Raw genomic sequence first — 22,243 nt, 5'->3', positions numbered from 1 at the left:
AAGTTTTGCCCAATTAGGGAAGCAGAGCCAGGGATAACACAAAGGCAGGAAGGGCAAGCCAATGAGAAGGACGAGAGGTCGACCAAGGAGGCCGCGCTGTCAGCCAATGGGCGAGTCTAGAGGGCGGGCTGCCGGAAAGAGCCAATGAAAGTTGTAGAGATGGAGAGAATACGGGACTCCCAGGAACAGGCCAATGGCGGCGGAAACGGGGACTGGAGGAGGTATTCGCTAATCGCAGGGATGTAGCGCCTGCGGGGAGATAGTCCTCTCTCCCCCTAGATAACGGGATGGCTCCGATAGGGAGAAGGACAGGCACTAGCCACATCGTATCCTATGGAGGAAGCACCCGTGCCCGTTTATCCGTCCTCTCCCCACGCTTACCTGAGCTGTGAAGACTAGTGGGCCGTTGACCCAGGATGGCCCACCCCGGCCACCGAGGGCTCCCCACAGCCGCGGCCACAGCCGCAGCGGGAGCGGCAGCTCTTCACTCCGCCATCTTTCTCTCCTTCTCAGCTCCGCCTACCCAGAGACCGACGGAATCCCGAAGCCCCACCTTCATATCCGTCTCCGAAATCTGATTGATAGTTGAATTCACCCGTCATACTCGGCTTTCCTGTAATAATCGGTCGAAGTCAATGTCGATCAACTAGCTCTTCCCGCCCCTCTTTTTAAATCCAATTGGACAAGGCGACAGACATTTCTGGGAAAGGGGATTGGTGAACTAGTTGGTTATCCCACCTTTTCCCGCATTTTTGGATCTAGTTTGGTGGTTGTTTCCGCAGCAGTTAAGTGGGGGCGACGTGGAGTTACTCTGTTTCTTAGAACCAATTTGTTTTCCCTTCTGCCCTACTGGGCTTTGTGATTCTATTTGCTAGTTCCCGGTAGAATTAATAGCATGTCTAAGGGACAGTGCTTCCACAATTCGACCATGTAGTTACCGTAATCACATAACTGCACATTGTAAAGCAGCGTGACACTGATAATTGTTAACTTCCAATCGAGGCGGCGCGAAGACTGTGCAGGTAAGCACGTGATCTCTAGAATGTAGGAAGATAAAGATATTTCAATTCCATATAAGTCTAAAATGATAGAATTTTCTTTGTCTATTATAATAGCTTTCCATTTTTTCCAAATACATGCAAAGATAGTTGCAACATTCATCTTTGCAAAACCTTGTGTTCCAAAATTTTCTTCCTTTTTTCCCCCCTTCCCCTTTCCCTAGGCAGCAAGAAATCCAACATAGGTTAAACATGTTCTTCTAAATATATTTCCATACTTGTCATGCTGTGCAAGAAAAATCAGATCAAAGGGGAGGGGGATGAGAAAGAAAAAACAAGCAAACAAAAAAGACAGAAATACTATTCTTTGATCCACAGTCAGTCTCCATAGGTCTCTCTCTCTGGATGCTTTTTCTATCACAAGTCTATTGGAATTGCCTTGAGCGACCTCATTGTTGAAAAGAGCCAAATCCATCATAGTTGATCATCACACAATCTTGCTGTTACCGTGTACAATGTTCTCTTGGTCCTGCTTCACATAGCATCAGTACATGTCAATCTTTCCAGGTTTTTCTGAAATCAACTTCCTCATTTCATATAGAACAACATTTCATTACATTAACTTATTTAGCTATTTCCCAACTGAGGCAATTGATAGGAATTTTCAAACCCATGCCTTCAGGAATACTCCAGAGATGTGAAAGCTAAAGGGGAAGCAGTAAGCTTTAAGACTTTATTATTTTAATAATAAGGTGCTCACTCAGTTGGAGTGAGGGGGGAGGTAAGTGGAGAGGTGGGAATTGGGGAAAACGAATATATTGAAACTGTCAGTGTTTATCTACTTGTCTTCCAATTCTTTAGCTGTCACTGGCACCCAAATCTCTAAGCATATTCTTTTTTATTCTGCTAAATACTGTATTGGAGTCATTGAACTTTATTTTCTCACAAATACCTATAGTTGATTCTGTATTTTGCATTTGTTACTTTGCAGCATGAAAATGCAGGACAGCCACTCTTCGAAGGCTATTTTATTTTTCTGCCTCCTAGAAAATGCATTCAAGAGATTCCTATGTATATTTTCTTCACAATACACACACTTTTATAGCAGACAGCATTTAATGCCACATAGTTCTAGGAATGCACACATACACAGAGTAGAATTAGCTATCCTTTTCATTTAAGTGTGAGTCACATCTAAACAAATTATATGTTTTTAATAAATAGTCACAATCTGAGTGTAAACCAAATCACCTGAAGAGAGGGCAGCTTGTAGGCAGACAAGTTTTTCTCCTACCATTCTAAAAACCATTTCATGATCTTAGAGTTTATGTTGATAAACTAAGACAGACCATCCTTGTTTTGTGCTAATCTCATAATGGAGTTTCCCAGCTAATTAAAAAATCAGATCATAGCCTCTTTTATAGGACTTAAAATATCAATTTCTTGAACTCCAACTATAACAAGCTTCCATATGTAGAAACACTTTATTTAGCCAGTTATTGAGGTGCCAAATCTGTACCACATAAATGGATTTTTCTAGATAAGTGGTAATTGCTGTTTTAAGCACATGCCCTTTTTTTTTTATTTTTATTTTTTTAGACAAATTTTCCTGAGCAGTGTCACTTCATTCTTTAATTTCTTAAGAGTATATAGAACAAATATTTACTTGTGTTTTAGAGAGAAGAATTATATCACAATACTATAGCTCCAGAGGATGCTATTATTGCTTTTTATGGATTTTTTTTTGGGGGGGGAGGGAGGTTCTCTCCGTACCATGTCATCTTTTTTATTTTAAACTTGAGATTTCATAAACTCCTTCTACATTCTCCATAGTTTATACTCTTAAGAGTCAGCTCTTAGATCTTAAATGACTTATGCAGGGCCAGTCAGCAACAACTCACCTTTAACTAGGTCATAATCTCTCACAGTCATCATTCTCAAAGCATTCCCAGTTTGCTTTTTCTCACATGGGCTAGGAAAAGCTAATTCTCTAGTGCCTGGAATATAGTAAGTGCTCAATAAATGCTTGCAGATTGAAGTGTTAGAATTGTGTTTATAAGAGGGATAGAGAATAATACATGACACATGGGACATATTCAAGGCAGTGATGTGAATATACATTATTATATTGTGAAACAAAATAACTCAAGAAGAGGAAATGACCAAGGATAAGGAGTTATGCTTCTACCATCTTGGGAGAGGGGAGACTGACTAGAGATGTAATAAGACATACATCTACAGCATATGCATGGATTAATTTTGCTTATTTATTACAAGTAAGATTGGAGGTGGGGATTGGGAAGGGAAAAAGAGAGAATTGTGGAAAGAGTGCTAATAATATTCTCCAAAAAGATGACAAAAGCAATAAAAGGAATATTCAAAAAATGCAAAGTTTAGGCTACACAATTAGGGCAGTGTTGAAATTATGTTAAATTATATATATATTATCCACACATACTTATAGCTGTACATAACAGAATAATGGTGTTACGTGAAACACTTCATTTTCTGTTCTCTATATCTATAAGGAAATATTTGTGTGCTTACTGATGATTGTGTGAAGTTCATCTTTCATTAATTTATGGTTGATAAATTTGGTTGGTATGGTTGATACATGTATCAAATTGAGGCAGCTGTCTTTTGTCTAGTTGCATCTGTAGTCTTGGGTGTGGATCAGTGATAAATTACGGTACTGGCAATCCACCATTGGTGAAAGAGATGAGAAAAATGTGTGTATGTATGTGTTCATGGGAAAGGAGTAGAGTTGTGTTTTGAGACAAAGTCTAAAACAAGAGTTTTTTATTTGTTTTAACCACAAGTATTTATTGATGGATCGAAGAGTACAATTTTAATGGAACAGTAAGGCACAACCGTGGATTAAAACAGTTTGCTATACAGCCAATGGGGGGAAATGCATTTTTTTTCCTTAAGAACCTTAAATATGCAAGTCACAAAGCCACTAAAGTACCTCTCTAACAGTTAGATCACATTAGACAATTCTTCCCTTTTATACAATTCCTATATTACATCATCTGAGTGGTAATCTATGTTCATCCCCTCATGAGAAAATCACTGGCAATTTGCATCTACACTGCCCCACCTGACCCCTTTCTTACTCTACCTTACTTTTTTCAGCTGGCATTCTGATTCAGGATAGATCAGCAAGGTACCTTACCAAAGAATCCTATGCACACCTTAGATCAGTCTTCTCATGCAAATAAGCAAGCAAGGAGCCAGGAAAAAGCCAGTTCAGGGCAGATACAGAAATGAATCAACTCATACAACAGTTAGCATGGCACGGTCCAATTCAGGGAAGTCTCAATTAAGCTGACTTTGGCAGGGAAGTTGCTCTGGCTTTTTTCAAGGGCCTGCAAACCCATTTCGGGATGTGTGATTGGTGCCAGAGCTCTTGATCCTGAACAATCAGCTGCAGTATATATGAGAAGCTAGAAAGCTAGTTAACCAAAAGGCTAACTTTGCAATACATTCATCTCTTTGAACCTGTAACATGAGCTGGCAATGAATTCCAGCATAATCAATTGCAAATGTCAATTTTAAAGAGAATTTGTGTGCAAAACTTCAAGATACTGAGGACAATCTTAAAATCTCTTGGTCTGGGATAAGTTAGGCACTTCCTTAACACTAGTCTGTTTACTTGGATGCTCAAAGTCTATGATACTTAAGTGTAATAGTATTGAAGTATAAACCATGCTGTAGGTGTCAATACCAAAGATCTCAGAGGACATTAAGCCTGCCTCTATTTCTAAGGAGCCATGGGAAATCTCACTTACTTCCACAAATGCCTTCTCAGTTAATACCTGCCCAGAAATCAAGCATGCTTCCAGGTGGATGGCCAGTTTCTGAAGGGTAAATACTGTACTAACAAGAGTAATCATGCAGGTCAGAGATCAGAGGTGAGCACACGCAGAGAGCTTGACCACTTTGGCCACTCACTTTCAGGAAGAATACCTCATCCTGCAGTCTTTCAACTACAACACAGTGTGTAAGGATTCTAAGGATGTTCCTATTCTTCAAAGAGGAGTGGTAAGTACCCAAAAGCTCTTGGGGAGGCAATGTTTTAGGAGTCCCAGTTGAGTGGAAGGAGGTTAAAAACCATCAAGCCACTTCACCAACTTTATAAGCCCTGACAAATGTGTGAATGTGATAGGTATAGGAAAGGAAATAGGGTATAGAATAGGGAAGAAAGAGCAAGGGAGAGTGAGACTCAATAAAAAGGAAATTTGAGACTGAAGGATTGGCTGTGCAGTTACAATCGTGCAAGTGGAGACATTAAAGGAAGTTGAGGAAGCATGCTAAAAACTGACGAACATATGTATGGCTCCAGTCTCCATCTAGGAAAGGGGCTTTGCTGGCTCTTTAGGGATGGGGATGAGTGGGAGTGCTTCCCTCCCTCCCTTTTTTAGAATGATGGATTTATAGCTGACAACACAAAAAGGAAAGGCAATATCAATAAATGGAAATTTGTAGAGGGAGAAACTGAAGAGAGCAGGATAGCCCAGGTGTACCATTCATTCCTTAGTGCCCTGCTTCTAAAACCAAGGCTGGCAAGTGTGTGCTGGCACAAACAGGGCAGGGTTTGTCATGCAACAGCAGCAGCGCTTGGGGAGAGAAGGGGCTCTGAAGGGACAGGGAGGAAAAACTCAAGTTCCACTTCTTAAATGCAAGACAGGAACAATTTGGTCCCAATCTATTAGTGAAGAAATCGGATGCTCATCTTCTGCTCTACGTCCACCTTCTCCAAAACCTGGAAGAAGAATCCAAATAGGCAGTCAGACAACTTCTTTAAGTTCCATCCTTTTAGTAACCCAAGCCACAAATCAGTCATTTGTGTGGGGTCAGGAAGCCAAAGCTCAGAGAAGGGGAAGGAAAGAAGTCTACATCCAATACTGCAAAAGTCAAGTTCACAGGTTTTATCCCCAGCAAATACATGACCATACATGTTTTCTTCCTCCCAAGGATTAGAATTTGACTTCTAGTACAAAAGAAACGATTTACTGACCTTGACAAACTCTGTAAAGGATATGGCACTGTCTCCATCCTGGTCAGCTTCTTGGATTGTCCTATCTGCAATGCTGCCCAGCTGCTCATCTGAAATATTCACTCCAACCATCATGCGTAGTACCTGTCAACACAAAAAGTCCAGGGAATCACAGGTTGCTTTTGGGGAAAACCTTTTTGTAAATATGAAAATGGTAAGCCAAGGTAGTTTGAAATTTTTGCATTAGTCAATTACATTCAACTAGCTTAACTCTGAATTGCAGGTTGATTAGAAAAGAATCTAAAAAGTGAGGCCAACAAAGGTTGAAAAGTACTTGTCCAAAGTTGTACGTGGCCAAACTGTAACTAGAATTTAGGGCCCCAACTACCACAAGTCCACCATAATACATTCATTATTTTCTTCTATAGATTTTTTTAGATTTATGTTAAATTTTTTATTTTATTCCACCTCTCATACTCCTCCAAGTGTTTTCCAACAAAAAAGGAAATCAAAACCTTCATAATATGAATAATCAAGCAAAGAAATTCCCTCATTGGTCATGTCCAAAAATGTCTCGTTATAAAATTTTAAATGCATTACAGCCTGCCAGAAGAGTAGAAAATCTTTTTCTTTTTTTTTTTTAGTCTTATGGAATAGTACTTTGTCATTACACTGATCATTTCTAAAATCCTTCAGATTATTTTTCTTTATAATGTTGCTATATATCAATTGTTCTCCTAGTTCTCAATGAATAGTTTATGAGGTCATCTTCCCTTGTTTCCTCAGAAACTATCCATTTCATAATTTTTTATAGCATATAAGATCCCATTACATTCACATAATTTATTTAGCCATTTTCCAATGGGTGAGAATTACCTTAAGATTTCAGTTTTTACTACTATGAAATGGGTTGCTATATATTGTTTAGATGTACAATTCTTTTTCATCTTTTCCCTGATTTTTTGGAGTATAGACCTACAAATGATACTAATGGATCAAAAGGCATGCACAATATAGTGACTTTCTGGGCAGTTTCTATTTTAAAGAGTCATTTTCAAAGTGATTCTTTCATCAGAAATCCTCTATATTTAAAAATATTTTTCTTTTATTAGCCAAGACCTGCCTTGTCATCTCTCCAACTGAGAACACAAGAAAAATAAAAACTATTACAAGCACACACAGTAAGTTATCAAAAGAATTTTCCACATTAAATTCTTAAACAACACCACGACCACCAACTCTCATTCTCCTATCACAGGAGTTGAATACAGTGTTTCATCATTATTAACTCATTACTGTTCAGCAATGGTGGTTTGTCACTCATTACATTAATAAGAGTATCTAATTCTTTCAGAGTTTTTACCATATTGTATTTGTAATAAACCGTTTTCCTGGTTCAGTTTGCTTCACTCTGTATCAGGTCAGAAATTTTCCCAGGTTTTTCTGAAACCATTCTTTTTTATCATTTCTTATAGCATAATAGTACTCTTAACATGTTTATATATTGTAACTTCTTTTTCCACAAGTCATGTTGCAAGAGAAAAATTAGAACAAAGGGGAAAAACCATGAGAAGAAAAGAAAAAAGATGAAAATAGCATGCCGTAATCTGCTTTAAGTCTTCATAGTTCTCACTCTCTGAAAAAGGATGGCATTTTCCATCCAAAATTTATTAAAATTACCTTGAATTACTGAATTGCTGAGAAGAATCAAGTCTATCACAGTGGATCACCACACAATCTTATTGTTGTGTACAATGTTTTCCTAATTCTATTTGCTTCACTTGGCATTAATTCATGTAAATTTTTCCAGGTGTTTCTAAAACCAACCTGCTCTTCACTTTTTATGGAACAATAATATTCCATTACTTTCATATATCATAATTATTCAGCCATTCCCCAATTGATGGGCATCTACTCATTTTCCAATTCTTTGCTACCACAAAAAGAGCTGCTACCAACGTGTGGGATACATACATGGTAGTGGCACTACTGGATCAAATGGCATACACAGTTTTATATAGCCTTTTGGGCATGGTTCCAAATTGTTTTCTAGAATGGTTGGATCAGTTCACAATCCACCAACAATGAATTAGTGTCCAGATACTTTAACTTTTTATCCTTTCTCAATTTATGGGTATGCCTCAAAGTGATAATCTTTGCCAATTCAAAGAAAGCTATAAACATTTTTGTCCATCTTTGGTTGTTTCAGTTATGACTAATCCTGTTCTTAATCTTTCTTCCCTCTAATTCCCCCCTCCCTCAGATTTTTCTGTTGAATGAAATAAATTTTTGTAACCAATTGTGTGTTTCTACATATGCTTCTTTCTTTTGAACACTTCAGAGGAGAGTGAGGTTGAAGTGTTAGCCACTCCTTCCTACCTGACCTCCTAGTTGGGTATAGAGGCCTACCTGTGCATTCTAAGAAAATGTTTCCTAATTTTCCTTTCCCTTCACCTTCATATGTATTCCTCTTTCCTTCTCTCCATTCTTTTTAAAAGATTGTCAAGACATAATACAAGCAATCCCAGGTTCCACTTCCCCCTCCTCCAATCTATTTAGACTCCCTCTCTAGACAGGGCTTGAAAGTTTTCGAGACAAGTATTATCTCCCCACATTTGAATATAGTTTATCCTTATTAATACATTATTATTTTTCATTCATATTTACCTTTTTATGTTTCTCGTCACTCTTAAGAACTTTAAAGTTTCTTTGCAGCTCTGGTCTGTTCATCAAGAGTATGTGGAAGTCCTATTTTTATTAAAGGTTTATTTTAACCCTGTTCTATTATGCTGCTTTAATGGATTAGTTGTTCTTGGCTTTACTTTTTGCAATATTGTAATCCAAATTCTCACATCTTTTATAGATAGTAATGGCTGCTAAATCATATATGTTCTCAACTGTTTCTTCTAGATGCTTGTTTTCTTTCTTTCAGGTTGCTTGTATTTATTATTATTATTATTTTTGACTTGGAAATTCTTGATTTAAGCTATAATGTTCCTAATAGTTTTTATTCTGGGATTTCTTTTCAGGAGGTAAACTGAAGATTCTATTTCCACTTTGCCCTTAGATTCTGTTATCTGGGCAGTTTTAGGTTTTCTTGAATTACAGTATCTAGGCTCTTTTTTTTGGGTCATATAATGTTCAGATAACCCAATTTTTTTTTTCTACTTGATCTGTTTCCCAAATAAGATGTTTTTACTTTGAGATATCTTACATTTCATCCTGACCTTTCTATCTTTTTACTTTGTCTTAATTATTTCTTGTTGCTTTATGGAGTCATTGGCTCCTACTCAGTTCCATTCTAATTGTTAGAGGATTTGTTCTTTTGAGGTTTTGTAGCTCTTGTGTTTAGATTTTAAGTCCTTTTCCAATTCCTTATTCTAATTTTTTTCCACAAGTGCTCTCATTTCATTAAAAAAAAAAAAATGCTTCATCTCTTTAAGGATTCTAGTTGAATTTGTGTATAAGCTGTGTTTTCCTCTGGGGCTTTTAATTGATGTTTTAGACTTATTCTGGGTATCTTGAATGCCTCTGCCACTACAGTAATTCTTTATGATGGGATGCTTTCTTCCAGCCTACTTTCTGACTTCCCACTTAATGGTAGGGCCAAGCTCTGTGCACTTCTAGAGGGAAGGTCTGAGTTAGTCCTATTGCTGTTTTCATGGTGTATTGAGTGTATTTATTCCAAGATCTCAGGAATGTAATGAGAATCTGCAAGCTTCTGATATTCCCAAAGTGATCTGATCCCTGATCTAAACTCTACAAGTTCCTGCCCTGGGTCTTAGCATGAGTAGTCTGCTGCTGAACCAATGACAGAACTGTAGTTTTCCCTTTGGTTTGGTATTCCTGCCCTTGTTATTTCTCTGCAGGTTAGGCTATATGCTGGAAATATAACTCTGCCCTGCTCCTGGGTCCAAACCACAGTGATGGTGGCTTTAGAACTTGTTCTATTCTCTGGTATGGCCCAGGATGCCCAAGATGGGAACTTGCAAAGGTCCCTTCTATGCTAGCCTTACCTGAACAAATGGCTCACTATGATTTTTTCTAAATTTCTTCCTCAGGAGTTGGTGTGTTTTCTAAATATGTTTGGAGGAATTCTATGGAAGGAAGCTTGGCTATACTAATTCCTACTACTCTGCCATCTTGATTACAATTCAAGAAATCCTCTATTTAATTAAAGGCTCATTTTTCTCCTGTAAATTAAACTTATTGATCCTGGATAAGTTATTCTTGGTTGCAAGCCTTTTTCCTTTGGGAATACCATATTCCAAATTTTTCTCTCCTTCATATTGGTAACTGCCAATTCTTCTGTAATACTAACTTTGACTCTATGATACTGGGATACTTCTTTTTTTTCTTTTTGGGGGGATTGTTTGGAGTGTTTTTTTCTTTGAACCTGAAGATATGAATTTAGACTATGACATTATGGGAGTGTTATTTATTTTTTTTCTTCAGGAGGTAGCTAAAAAATCTTTTCTATTTTCATTATGTTCTTTGGTGTTAAGAGACATGGAAGTTTCAATGTGTAAATATAGGCTCTGTTTGGAATTTACTAGGGGTGGGTCTGGAGCTCTTCCTGCCAGTGGGACTGAATACTTTGCCTTTCATCTTATCTATTTCAAGTTCTACAAGATTCTATCAGGGTTTTTGGGGTGCAGTTCTGTATTGTTTGAAGCTTACAGTTGAAATCTCCTTAAAAAACAACAACAACAAACAACTCATACATTTTTAGAACTTTAGTAGGATGATGTGGGAAATTTGTATTTCTCTAGGACCTAATATGCTATCATCTTCTCACAATCCTCTTATTTCTTTTTTTTTTGGTCCAGATTTCTGATTCACTGGTATAGGAAACTATTACACTGATAAAGATCAGCACTAAACTATAATACAAAGTTTTACACAGTTGCCTGGGGCACTTAAGACTTTAAGTGACTTAGCTGTGATTACACATTAAGTACTGGAGATAAAATTGAAACTCAAGTCTTCTTGTTACAAGGCTGATCCTTAATCTTAATCTTATACCATGATTGTACAAATATCACAGATTAAGGGTTTTTTTTTTTTTTTTAGTGCCACTGTTATTTATTATGTTTTGACAAACATCTCAGTGGCAAAAGAACACTCTTACTGAAATTCCCTGCAGGGCAAACTTTACATTAACCAACATCACAGTGACTTTATTCATTCAACAGGCATTTATCAAGTATCTACTATATATCAATACTAAAAGATCCAAAATACAAAATGAAATAGTCCCTGCCCTCAAGAAATTTATACTTGAATCAACAGCCAAGAGGAATAGGTAGGTATATATGCAGAGAATGTATACTGTGCCAGAGTAAAAAAGGTAGCAAGTAGTTTTCATATCTTAAGTAAATAAGTATTTAATATTGGGTACTGGGTTGGGTGGAAAAACTGAATTGCGGCCCTGGAAAAGTGTAAAAGAAACTCTTATCAACAAGGAATTTGACAAGAAGCACAACCCTATTTGACACTGCATCATGGGAAGAAACTTTGTCAACTATGTGAGGAATGATACAAAACACTTCATCTAATTCTATCTGGTCAAATTGTTATTCTTCTATGCATATCTGCTTAAAGAATGGCTTGTGCCTCTTGCTCAGAGAGCCGTCTAAGTACAAGGATTATAGCCTAAATTCCAAATACCAGACTGACCTATCTTCAGTACTGCCATAGGAGCAGTAAGGTTAAGTTTTTATTATGTTTCTGTATAAGATAGCCTATGCATTAATTTGTTCTGGTTATAAAATTATTAATAAAACATTCACAAAAAAATGTGGAAATATTAGCCAGGCAAGGCACTACATTTACACAATGTTTTACAGATGGAAAAGAGAGGAGAAAACTGATCTGCCATCCATGACAATTCCTTGTTGTTGTTAGGGCAACTTTGGTAGCTGAGCAATATTTAATAATATTTGTTCAAAAATATAAATTCCCAATGTTTCCGATTATGAGGAATCCTTTTAAAATAAAAAATTCCATGTTTATGATATTAATAATCTGTATTTGTTATTAATAGCCATTGATTGAGAAAAAGTATGAATAAAGTTATAAATTCACTAACATTTTAAAATGAATTTGTGTGATAACAGCATCTATATACATTTGAAAAATAACAGTACTTGTTTGTGTGAGTCAATCTACAGAAATTACATTTGTAATTTGTGTGATAACAGCATCTATATACATTTGAAAAATAACAGTACTTGTTTGTGTGTGAGTCAATCTACAGAAATTACATTTGTTTATTTATTATAGTGGTTCATGATGCATTTTCTCTAGGAATTAAGTCATTAACGTGACAATATTTGAAATACATACAGATTCATTTAGTAAAAACTCAATAGCTCTTCAAGGGTCCTCAGCACAGGGGGTCCCTTAGAGTCAATATCAGATAAGACTAACAAGATAAGAAAATAAAGACATTTTTTCTCGGGTTCTCATTACCTCTCACCTCCCCAAAACAAAAATTGCATGAAAGATAAAAACAATTCCAATTGTTTCCATGATTTAGGATACCAAGATAAAAATTCAGTCCCTAATGTGGTTACTCAGCACTGCCTCCCTCTACTACCATTCACAATTCTAAGCTAATTTGTTATGAGATAACTCACAGGCTTGCAAAGGGACTCAACTCTATACTTTACTGGGGAAAGAGACAGAAAGCTTACAATGGATTTAATTGACAGGGATTTGGAACTTAAAGAAACCCTTTATTCAATTTAACTCAGAAGGAAGAGCTCCTATGGGCAACTGAAAGCCAGAAAAGTGGGAAGGCATGGATCCAGGAAAGAAATTTCAAAGAGAATGGGGGAAAAAATGACCATGGGGAGAGAAAAAAAATCAATAATAAATACATAATCAGGGATATAAGAAAATTTCTACTATAGGGAAATAGCCTTTCTTACTGTCAGAAGAAATTGTTTTTTTCTAAGAGTGAGATAGAATAGGAAAAAAAGAAGGGGGGAGGCACCAAGGGGCAAGATCTATAAGGCAATAATAGAAACCATTTAGCATGAGCCTCAAACAGATTCATTGGAAGCTTTAATTCCGTGAGGAATATAGACTAACAAGTCCCACAAAAATAAAGATCTAAAATAGAAAGAACATGAGTGAGGAGAATAAATCCTTTTAAAGAAAAAGAGGAGTAGAATCAAGATAGTACAGTAGCAAGAAGTACACTCTCCCCAAACTCCTCCACACATCTAGAAAATGCACCAGAACAAATCCCGACTGGGAAGTCCAAGAAAATGCCACAGTGAGTCATTTTTCTAATACAAGTCATCAGAGAGGGATAAATGGAGAGCTTTAGGGACATCAGGTATAGAGTCTGGCCAGGAGTAATGTGCAGGGACTGTGCCCAAAAGCAAGAAAAGATCACAGATTCATACCAGACAAGCTGTGTTGGCTGAAAGCTTGCTGGTCCCAAATTCACCTCTGAGATCCTAGAATAACATAGCATCCAATAACCTAAGAGAGAAGCACAGGAGCAGTCCAGACCTTTCCACCAAATGTATGGTAGAGCCTAGCCATGCAGAAATTTGCTTTAATTGACTATACATGTTTGCAACAACTTCTATTCTTAACTGGAGAGGAGGAGAAGATTGTGAAGGAGAGAAGCCTGATTTAAAAAACAAATTAAACTTAAAACTAACAAGTTGAGGGGAGCAGAGGAAAGATTATTTTACTTGACTATTTAACTTTGAGGAAAAAAAGTTGGGAAGAATTAAATAACTAGATAAAAAACAAGGGGGAAAGTAATAAGCATTTATACAACATTTATAGCTCCTTTTTGCCTGACACTGCCAATAACTTTCTTACAAATATCTCATTTGAGTTTTAAAATGAACCTGTGAGGTAGGTTCTATTATCTCCATTTTACAGATGAGGAAATACAGGGTCATACAGCTAGTAAGTATATGAAGCTGGATTTGAACTTAGCTCTTCCTGATTCCAGGATCAGTGTTCTATTCAATGCAACATTAATTGCCCCTAAATAAAGAAAAAGGCAGTAAAATGTTAAGCAAAACTCTTACACTAGGGGAAGAGGTACCAAGAGAAAGATGATTGAAGTAAGGGGAAGAGAGCTGTTAGGAACAGAGTTGCCTAAAAATAGCTTAGCTAAAATAATTGAAGAGACATAGTACTGTGCTTACAAAGAGGGAAGAAAAAACATTATTAATTCAAGTGGGGGGAAAAGGTAAATCTAACTCATAATTTAAAATATGAATGGATTAAATAATCCAACAAGATGAAAAAGTGACATTAGTTAAGGATTAAAAACCCTCACAATCTGCTGCTTACAACAAAGACATATATAGCATAAAAACAAGGATTAGAACTTTTTTTTTTTTTTTTTTACTATAGATCATGTTGAATCAAAAAAAGAAAGCAGGAGTTCTGAAAGTGCTATCAGACCAAGAAGAAACATTTAAAATATAAAAATGAATACACTGCATAGTTAATCTCAACATTCCAGTGCCACTGACTTGAAAAGGATTTGACTGACACTGTAGTCCAGGGGTCCTTAACCTGGATTCAAAGAACCTCTGTCGACAGGTTTCAGGAGGTTATTTAGATGGGGGAAAAAAAATCCATTTTTGTTTCCATATAACTAGTTTCTTTTGTAATGCCATGCATTTTATGTATTTAAAAACTTTATCCTGAGAAAAGGTCCAAAGATTGTATTAGATTGCCAAAGGCATCAATGATACCAAAAAAGTCTAGAACCATGCTCTAATCAGACATCCTTCTCTCAGTTTTTCTTATACCTAATAAGTCTGAGGGAAAATACAAAGAAACCCAAATCAACTGAAAGATTTCCTGTGGTCTGGTCTAAGCCAAAGTATAAAAATATAGAAAGATCCTTCTGGTGAATTGCCTTATAGACATGATTCTATGGAGTTGTTTTTTTGAAACCCTATTGTCCATTGGTTTCTGAGTTTGTTATAGAAGAAGTGAATGAACCTCTCATTCAAAACAGGATATTTTTACCCAAAAAACAAGTTATAATGAGTATTGTTTTACAACTACAGGCTGGTACTCAACTGGGATAATCCTTAAAAATGGCGTGAATCATCTTCCATTTCCTCCTTTCAGACACTAATTTAATTTTGATTTACTTTAGACTAAACTTTATAGCTCCAAATTATCAGGTTGTGAGTCCATTCTAAAATAAACTAAGTGCTGAGTCAACTGAGGTCTAAGAAGATCATTCAGATCACAAATGCTCTAAAGCTGTATTGAACTGAAATGTATTTTCTCCTTCCCTAAACTAAAGGAAGAGAGATCAGGATAAAGTAAACATATGGCAGCCCCTATCAGGAAAATCACAGATTATGCCAAGAGTATCAGGTAATAAGGCCAGCTGACAACAGAAGGCAGGTCTTTTCAGAACAGTCTTTGCCCTCTCATTTTAGCTTATATGCCCTGGTTGCTTGTTTGTTGTTGGTTTTTGAGGCTGAGTTCAGGATGTGTGTGTGTAGTTGTCATCCTTTCAGTAAGTGTTCTTACTGCCCAAGAGGTCATCTGCCAACAACTAACTTTTTCTGAGCTTAATTATATTTCCTGTATGCTTGTTTGGCCAAATATACAGAGGTTAAGTCAGGTACTTTATATATAGCAAGGACAATCTTTTTGCCATTCTCACCAAAATACCTAGCAGTTCAAGTTTCTTTATATGGTGCTCTGTATCAGAGACTAGTTGACTGAATTGACAGTTTTCTTTATAATGGGCAGAATCAAAACACAAATTAATCCATAGCTCTAGCACTACATACCTGTAACAATTCATCTCGAGAAATCTTGTCATCTTTATCCAAGTCATACAATCGAAAGGCAACTAGGAAAGAAAAGATAAAAAAATTAATAGATTTCTCTAAGAGCAATATTATTACTGAAGGACTTCTCAGTTCTAGCTTGCCTGAACTTCTCTCTTAATCTCTAGTCACTCTCTCTGCCTATTGAACATTTCAAATTGGATAAAACCCAACATGTCTAAAAATGGATTCATCATTTTCTTTGCTCTCCCAAACTCTTCCTACTTAAAAATTTTACCATTAATGTATTAATGTTGAGGATACCCATCAAGCTTTCAGGCACCTAGGTTTCATCTACAATTCTCTCAATACTAGTGTCTTCCCTATGAAATTATTTCCACTACTCCTCGTACATGTGGCAAACCATCTTCCCATTAGAATGTGAACTGCCCAAGGACAATGACCATGTTTTTATCTTTCTGTGTATCCCCAGAGGTTAGCATAGGGAGTGTTTGTAAATGCTTGTTGACTTGAGTTCTGGTCTAGGTTCATTATTAGCCATGTGATTCTGTGATTTTAATGCTACAAAAAAATAAAAGGCAACTGATAAACTGGAACTAGCTTTTTCTAATACCTACTATCACTTTAACTTTAAATAATTAATTATGTTTAGCAAAGTAATTCTTTTATAGTAAGTCATGAACTTCCATCCAGCTGAAAATCACAGATGGAACCCCTAATCACTTGCCAGACTTGTGATTTCAGTGGAATAAGGCATAATGTTCCTTCTATCATTTTGGTTCAATACTTGTTTAGAAACTTAAAAGTCCTAAAAGACTGGCCCAGAGATACTGAGAGGCCCAGTGGCATGCTACAAACTCTTCTCACCTAATATAAGGTAATATAAACATACAAATAATTACAAGTTATTGAATAAAACAAAACATTAAATTAAAATTTCTCTGAACATTAATTTTACATCAAGTAATTAGAGATCTCCACATTTCCATAAAACATTTAGGTTAGTTAAACCTAAGTAGCCTTTACAGACAAAAGTGGAAATTAAACTAACCATCATAAAGTAAAAAGGCAGAATGACTATTGGCTACATTAAGTCCAATTACTTTAAAGATAATTATAAAATACATTTACAGAAAAAAATTCTAATTCATCCAGATAGCAGGGGAACAGTGGTTCCTCCAAGGTGCAGGTAGTCTAACCCATAAGACTATAGGAGGACCTGGAAGCCATATCACTAATCACTGTGATCTGGAAAGAGAGAAAGCTGATAGATATTAGTAATCAATTATCATCATTCCAGGGATGCCCTAGCAATTTATAAGAGTTTCCCAATTTCTAATGTGGCATGGGGTATAGGAATCCAAGGGAAGGAGCAACTGAGCTCAGGTGGAGGTAGGTGAAAGACTCCTCTTGGATTTAAGTTGTGAGGGATAATCAGGAAGAGTATATAGTAGATGTGGATATTAGGAATTCCAGGAGTCAATATGTTTAGGGCAGCCTATGGTAGTATTTATATAGGTAGATAAGACTAAACAGAAATCTTGGATTTGCCCAAGCCACCCTTTGTAATTAATATCAAATAATGTTAGGTTCCTCAGATTGTGAGGAAGGAAGCAGTGACAGATATTTTCCTTCTTAATGATGGAAGAGGCAGGAGTACTTCATTATACTGACTACCCTATATTTTTGTGTAGCCAGTGAAGGAAGCAGATGGTACCTGGTTACTAATAGCAGATTTTCAGGAGATAAATGAAGTTGGGTTGAATTTTGTAACTGTTCTTGATTTCAACAAGACAGAGCTCTAAATGAGTGATATCTCTAAAATGACTTTTTTCTCCATCATCCTGACTAAAGATGAGGTAGAAGTAGCTTGTTTTTTGTGGGAAGGCTTTTGTTCTACCTTTATCAATTTTCCTCAATTTTCTTGCCAATTTAATGGGCAAAGACCTGAAAAAGGACCTGCTTCTTGAGAGCAATGAAATCTAAAATCATAATCAATGTTAAATGGGGAAAAACAGGTTTTAGAACAGATAGATGGTGTTTTATATAAGCTATGGGCTAGGACAGATCAACCTTGAAAAATCTTTTAGATGGGTCAAGATGTAAATTGCATGGCTGCAATAGTCTTGACAAGAATTTTATTTATGATGCCTTTTGGATAGTAGCCACGGATCTCCTCAAGTAGTCTAGAGTCCTGAAAGACTAGCACAGGAAAATTAAAGATACACCTGGTTAAGGTGAAGAACAATGGAGAAATTTTGTTAATGTCTTATTCCATACAACTGTTTATGGGGTATAATTAAAGCCCCTCAGAAACACATGCCATCTGGTGAACCAAATAATCTGGTACAATAGTGGCAAATTAGGGACTCTTAAATTTGAACATGCAGTATTGCAGTGAATGTGGGACCACGTGATTATCTTAAGTAAGGACAATATTGATGTAATACTCTTCATGTCAATCAGGAAATTTGCCTTTATTCTCTTATTCTATCTCAGGGCTAGAGGTTCTCACTGCAGTTTTTATTCAGGAGAAGAGACTGAAGTATCATTTAAATTGCTCCTATGGAAACCAGAATCAAAGCTCATGTGAACATATTCTTATTCTTTATGGCTCTCTCATACCACTGCCTCTGATCAGGACACTCATTATGAAGGTCAAATTTGGAGTGGTACCATCACCATTAACTGATTTTCCACAGGCAATTATCATCACTGAATGTTTTTAGAGATTTTTAAAAGTACAACTTCATCATCATCACCACCCCTAATAATTGGTATTGTATGTTTTCATAAAAACAAAAAGCTCTGTTTGATATATTAATGATACTTAAGGAGGGAAAAAGCTGTTTGGCCTTCAAGACTGATCAGAAAAGACTGCTTTTGGATATCATCTTAATATTCTATAAAACCCAAGAAAATGATTCAGATTCCATTTAATTGGAAACCTTTCCCCAAGGATGGGGAAAGCTTTTCCTGTAAGGCTGGAAGGTGTGCTCTTTTTAAAAAATATAGACAAAGCAAAATTGTATTTTTATAATTGTGGTTGATAAAAATTCACCTAGAAGAAAGAAAATGCATTAATTGATCTGGTGGTAATATAATTGTGAGAGCTAGCTCTCACAATAGAGGCCTCTAAAGGGGGCACAATTTGGTACCATTTCCTGATGGAGCTTCTTTGTAGTGATCTATTTGGTTGTTAAAATACTATAGGGGATGAGTTCTGCCATTAACTCAGGTCCAAGCAGGGGTTTCATTTCATGCAAGAAGACTGTAACTTCTTAGATATTTTGCTACAGATGGCCTGGTTAGCAATGGAGGCACTGCCATTTGTGCTACTGATCAACTGTTACTGTGATTGCCATTGTCTCTTTTTAGATCAGGAAATCTACTCTAACCTGCTCTTGATATTATCATCACTATGAGAATGAAGATTGTTTAAATTTTTACTGTTTCATTAAGCTCCTCTTTTAATGCTGTTTATGAGTTTTGAATTGTTTTAAAACTACTTACTAGGGTAGATGGTACCCTAGAAAAATTCTGTGAGTTTGCCATTTGGGGTGGAATGTAATAGGGTGGTGCTTGTTTTACATCAATTGGACTGATTTCCTAGTAAGAATATATGGAGAATGTCCTTGAGAATTGACTGGCCTGATGAATTTAGGGCTAGAAACATTAGTCTGGCCTCAATGTTCACTGAGGCATAAAATACCCAAACTGCTCTAGATCTTTTAGCACAATTACTATTGATTTCTGATTTGTAAATAAATGGCCGGAATGACTCAAGGGATTTTCCTTAAATACAGTCTAATTATATCATCTCTATGCTTTAAAATATCCAGTGGCTACCTATCATCTCTGGAATCAAAAATAAAATCCTCAGTTTGATATTTAAAGCACTTGATAACCTGGCTCTTTCCTCACCCTCCCGTCCATCTTATACTTTGCTGCACACCCTCCCCAGACAATGAATACTCTCATGCATGACAATGGCCTCCTAGCCATTCTTTGAATAAGGACTCTAGAGTATTTTCACTGACTCTCCTCCATTATCTTTACCCCCGGTTTCCCTAAAATCCCAGGCAAAATCTTACCTTCTATTGGAAGATTTTCCTAATCCCTCTTAATTCTAGTGCTTTTCCTCTGTTAATTATTTCCTATTTATCCTGTATGAAGCTTCTCTGAACATAATCATTTGCATGTTGCCTCCCCCATTAGATTGTGAATTCCTTGGGGGGAAGGGGCTGTTATCTGCCTTTCTTAGTAGCCCCAATTCATAGCAGAGATCTTAAAAATGTTTAGTGGCTAACAAGATCAAACAACAATTCTTTTGGGCAATTAAAACTCTTTACAAACTGGTCCTAGGCCTATTTCCAACTATATTATTCCATTTCCTAAACTCTATAATCTAGCCAAATTGTCCTTACATTTGCACCTTCCCTGACCCTCCATTCTTGGCTGCTAGTGCTTGCGAAATGTCCTTGTATACATTTTGTATATTTTTTAATATATTAATTCATGTAAACATTTTCTCTCTTATGGCATTTAAGCTCCTTGAAGAGACTCGTTGATTTTTGCATTTTCAGTGCCTGGTATTTTGTACAGGTTTAATTAAAACTTCTTGGCTAACTAAGCCAAGAAGAACTAAACCAACCAAACCAAAAAACATTAAAAGCAGCTAGCAGGTCTCCAGTCTATCCTTGAGATTCTGGGATAACAACACTAAAAACTGCAAGAAGGCATTAACAGGCTCAGCCTAGATTTTTCCTCAAACTATGCAGAGCCTGGCTCTAGCATAAGTTTGAAGTTAGAATGTGGGAATGGGCAAACAAAAAAAAAATTCCATTCTAAATAGCTATTATAGGGGCAGGGAGGCTCAAGAAACAAACCCAAAAATAGAGAATAACTCCAAGAAATCTATAAGTAAAGCTTGAGACAAAAACTAGAACACAAAATTAACAAGAATTCCTTGAAGAGATGAAGCAAGAATTAAAAAAAAAAAAAAAAAAAAAAAAAAAAAGCGTTAAAAAAAAAAACAAAAAAACAAAATCAAACCCTCAATTAGAAAATTAGAATAGATCAAATAGAAGCTGATTTATTTCATAAGGCAATAAGATAAATTAAAACAAAGTCAAAAGAATGAAAAACTAAAAGAAAATATAATTATCACATGGCAAAAAACAGATCCAAGGAGAAAAAAAATTTGAGTCACTGGATTATCTAAATTTCATGATTAAAAAAAGAAGAGCCTAAACATTCTATTTCAAGAAATCTTAAAATTACTCATTTTTCTTACAAGCAAAGAGTAAAATGGATAGTTTCTGGAAGAAATCCCTAAGTCAAGACTCACAGGAATATCATAGCTAAAAGTCAGAGTTTCTAAGTCAAAGAAAAAAATACTGCAAACAGCCAGAAAGAATTCAAGTACTGAGGAGACACAGTGATGATCACACACTTTTTATCAGCCACCTTGACAAAGGAATACAGAACTTGGAATCAGATATTGCAGAAAACAAACAACTTACAGACATGGGTGATTTACCTAATGAAAATTAGTATAATGTTACAAGGGAAAGAAATGGATCTTCAACAAAAAAAGAACTTCTTCTAACCGATGCCTGATTAAGAAGATCAGAGCTGCAGAGAAACTTTGAAACTTAAATAAAAATTAAAGAACATAAAAAGGTAAACATAAATGACTTACATTCAAATATGGTATCATCACTCCATACAAGGGTTCCCTATGATTCCTATCTATCATCAGGGATCACAGAAAGAAGTCTAATTAGATAAGGCTTGAGAGACATCCTATTATGTTGTATTGATCTTAAGAATGGAAAGAAAAGAATGGGAAAAAAGGGGAAAATGAATACATTGGGAAGAAGAGAAAGGAAAGGTAAGGAAAATTATCCCATATAATTAGTGTGCACAAGTAGAGATCTATTCAAAGAGGAAACAGTACTTGAACCTCACTCTTATCTGAATTGGTTAAAGGAAGGAAGAATGAATTCATTTACACAGAAATATATTTCACTCAACAGAGAAATAGGAAAGAAAGGGGAGAAGGGAGAGGAGGAATTAAAGAGAGATTAAATTAAGAGAGTGATTAGTTCTATGTAAAAATATTTATAGCTCCTTTGAAGTGGCAAAGAATTGAAACCCGAGTGGGTACCTGTAAGTTGGGAAATTAAATTCTATAAATATATTTATAGAATACATAAATTGTTATATATTCTATAAATATTACAGACTACTACGATAGTATAAGAAAGAAAATGAGGAAAGGAATAAGCATTTATGTGTATCAGGAACACAAGTTTTTAAGTTTTAAGTGTTTTTCACAAGTATTATCCCATTTGATACAACTCTGAGGCATAGATGCTTTATTAACCCCATTTTACAGGTAAAGAAAATGAGAACAGAAGTTTAGTAACTTTCTC

At 36.0% G+C, this 22,243-nt stretch overlaps 2 protein-coding genes across 4 annotated transcripts in view; both read right to left on the bottom strand.

Annotated features, from left to right (window-relative positions):
- NUSAP1 (nucleolar and spindle associated protein 1) overlaps window positions 1–526 on the bottom strand; it is a 60,485-nt gene extending 59,959 nt beyond the window's left edge. For both annotated transcript variants that reach the window (XM_074289326.1, XM_074289328.1), the window contains exon 1: window positions 382–526. The gene's annotated coding sequence lies outside the window, so the exon portion shown is untranslated. The remainder of the gene's footprint in view (window positions 1–381) is intronic.
- A 3,267-nt stretch (window positions 527–3,793) lies between these two features.
- CHP1 (calcineurin like EF-hand protein 1) overlaps window positions 3,794–22,243 on the bottom strand; it is a 49,089-nt gene continuing 30,639 nt past the window's right edge. The window contains exons 5-7 of one of the 2 annotated variants that reach the window (XM_074289332.1): window positions 15,804–15,865; window positions 6,019–6,141; window positions 3,794–5,763 (exon numbers count right to left, since the gene is read on the bottom strand). In XM_074289332.1, the coding sequence (XP_074145433.1) occupies window positions 5,710–5,763; window positions 6,019–6,141; window positions 15,804–15,865 (239 nt within the window). In that variant the 3' untranslated portion in view covers window positions 3,794–5,709. Of the gene's footprint in view, window positions 5,906–5,998; window positions 6,142–15,803; window positions 15,866–22,243 lie in introns of both variants that reach the window. The other variant, XM_074289331.1, reaches the window with a different exon arrangement.

This window comes from Sminthopsis crassicaudata, chromosome 2, assembly GCF_048593235.1.
Source record: "Sminthopsis crassicaudata isolate SCR6 chromosome 2, ASM4859323v1, whole genome shotgun sequence".
Classification (NCBI taxonomy): Eukaryota; Metazoa; Chordata; class Mammalia; order Dasyuromorphia; family Dasyuridae; genus Sminthopsis; species Sminthopsis crassicaudata.
This window is presented reverse-complemented; position numbering and strand designations above follow the sequence as displayed.